General features: G+C 50.2%; 1 protein-coding gene across 1 annotated transcript in view; it reads left to right on the top strand.

The window, feature by feature from the left end:
* Positions 1-32: 32 nt before the first annotated feature.
* LOC101856527 (homeobox protein Hox-B4) overlaps positions 33-1,123 on the top strand; it is a 28,098-nt gene continuing 27,007 nt past the window's right edge. Inside the window, exon 1 of the mRNA XM_005105619.3 lies at positions 33-528. Coding sequence (XP_005105676.1) covers positions 33-528 — 496 coding nt within the window. The remainder of the gene's footprint in view (positions 529-1,123) is intronic.

Raw genomic sequence — 1,123 nt, 5'->3', positions numbered from 1 at the left:
CCGCTACCACGGCCACCCTCAACCCCGCAGCGATGAACCCCTACACGTTCCGAGGCTGGCATTTGCCCACAGCCTACTCGGAAACGACAAACTGTGACAGAAACTACCCGGGAGTGTACCCTGCCTCATGGCCCTCAGGCTACTTCACACCTCCCTCGGTCTACCCCTTCCAAACAGACACGCCCGGCGCGGCAAAACAGCCCAACTCTGGGGATTGGAAACTCAACGGTATCAACCACCCGTCTGACAGCCCGGCGTCCGTGGGCCGGGACTCGAACCTCATGAAGACTGGTTACGAGAGCTTGCTGTATAAGAGCTCGGCCGTCAACAACGGGCGACCCGAGTACGAGGCTTGCTCCAGAGATGACCCCCAGAGGTCATGCTGTGCCATCTCCTGCAGCTGCAACAACCACCAGAGACTGACCAACGTGCTGGACAATTCCTGGCGCAATACTGACCACATGTCGCCCAGCCTGGACTTCGGCAAGGGACCCAGTATGTCTCCTTACCAGACGCTCTGCCAAAGAGGTGAGAAGTGGTTGGATTAGGGGTTTTGGTGTTAGGGACGGGGGAGGTGGTTGAGGTATTTTGGAGGGAGGAGGTGGGAGGGGGATTTCCTGATGTTTGGGAAAGGGGGGGGGGGAAATCAGGTCTTTTTGGGAAGGGAGGAGGTGGGGATGGAAGAGATGAAATTTGACTGGAATAAGGGATGTGTTGTTTTGGAAGGGGAAGGTGGAGGACTTTTTTGAGAGGGAGAAGGTGGGGTGAAAGAGGTAAGAAGTGGCAGGATTTATGGATCGTTTTGCAGCGGTTATCTAATAATTTCTCCAGGTAAATCACAATTTGTTTTCCGTAATTGTTATTCTTGCTCTCGTCGCTGCTGTTTCTCTGATATCCCTGCTCGTTGTGCAGTTGCTGGCTTCTTTTTTCTAAATTATTGTTATTGATTTGTTTTTTCGGGAATTTTTGCGCATGATAAACTCAGTTCCGATTTTACAGAAATTTCAGACGATTTGAAATGATTTATGGAGTTTTATTGTTGTTGTTGCTGCTGTTGTTGTTGTTGTTGTTGTTGTTGTTGTTGTTGTTGTTGTTCTTCTTCTTCTTCTTCTTCTTCTTCTTC

Source organism: Aplysia californica, unplaced genomic scaffold (assembly GCF_000002075.1).
Source record: "Aplysia californica isolate F4 #8 unplaced genomic scaffold, AplCal3.0 scaffold00481, whole genome shotgun sequence".
NCBI classification, from domain to species: Eukaryota; Metazoa; Mollusca; class Gastropoda; order Aplysiida; family Aplysiidae; genus Aplysia; species Aplysia californica.
Note: the sequence above shows the minus strand (reverse complement) of the source record. Positions and strands in the feature narration are given on the sequence as shown.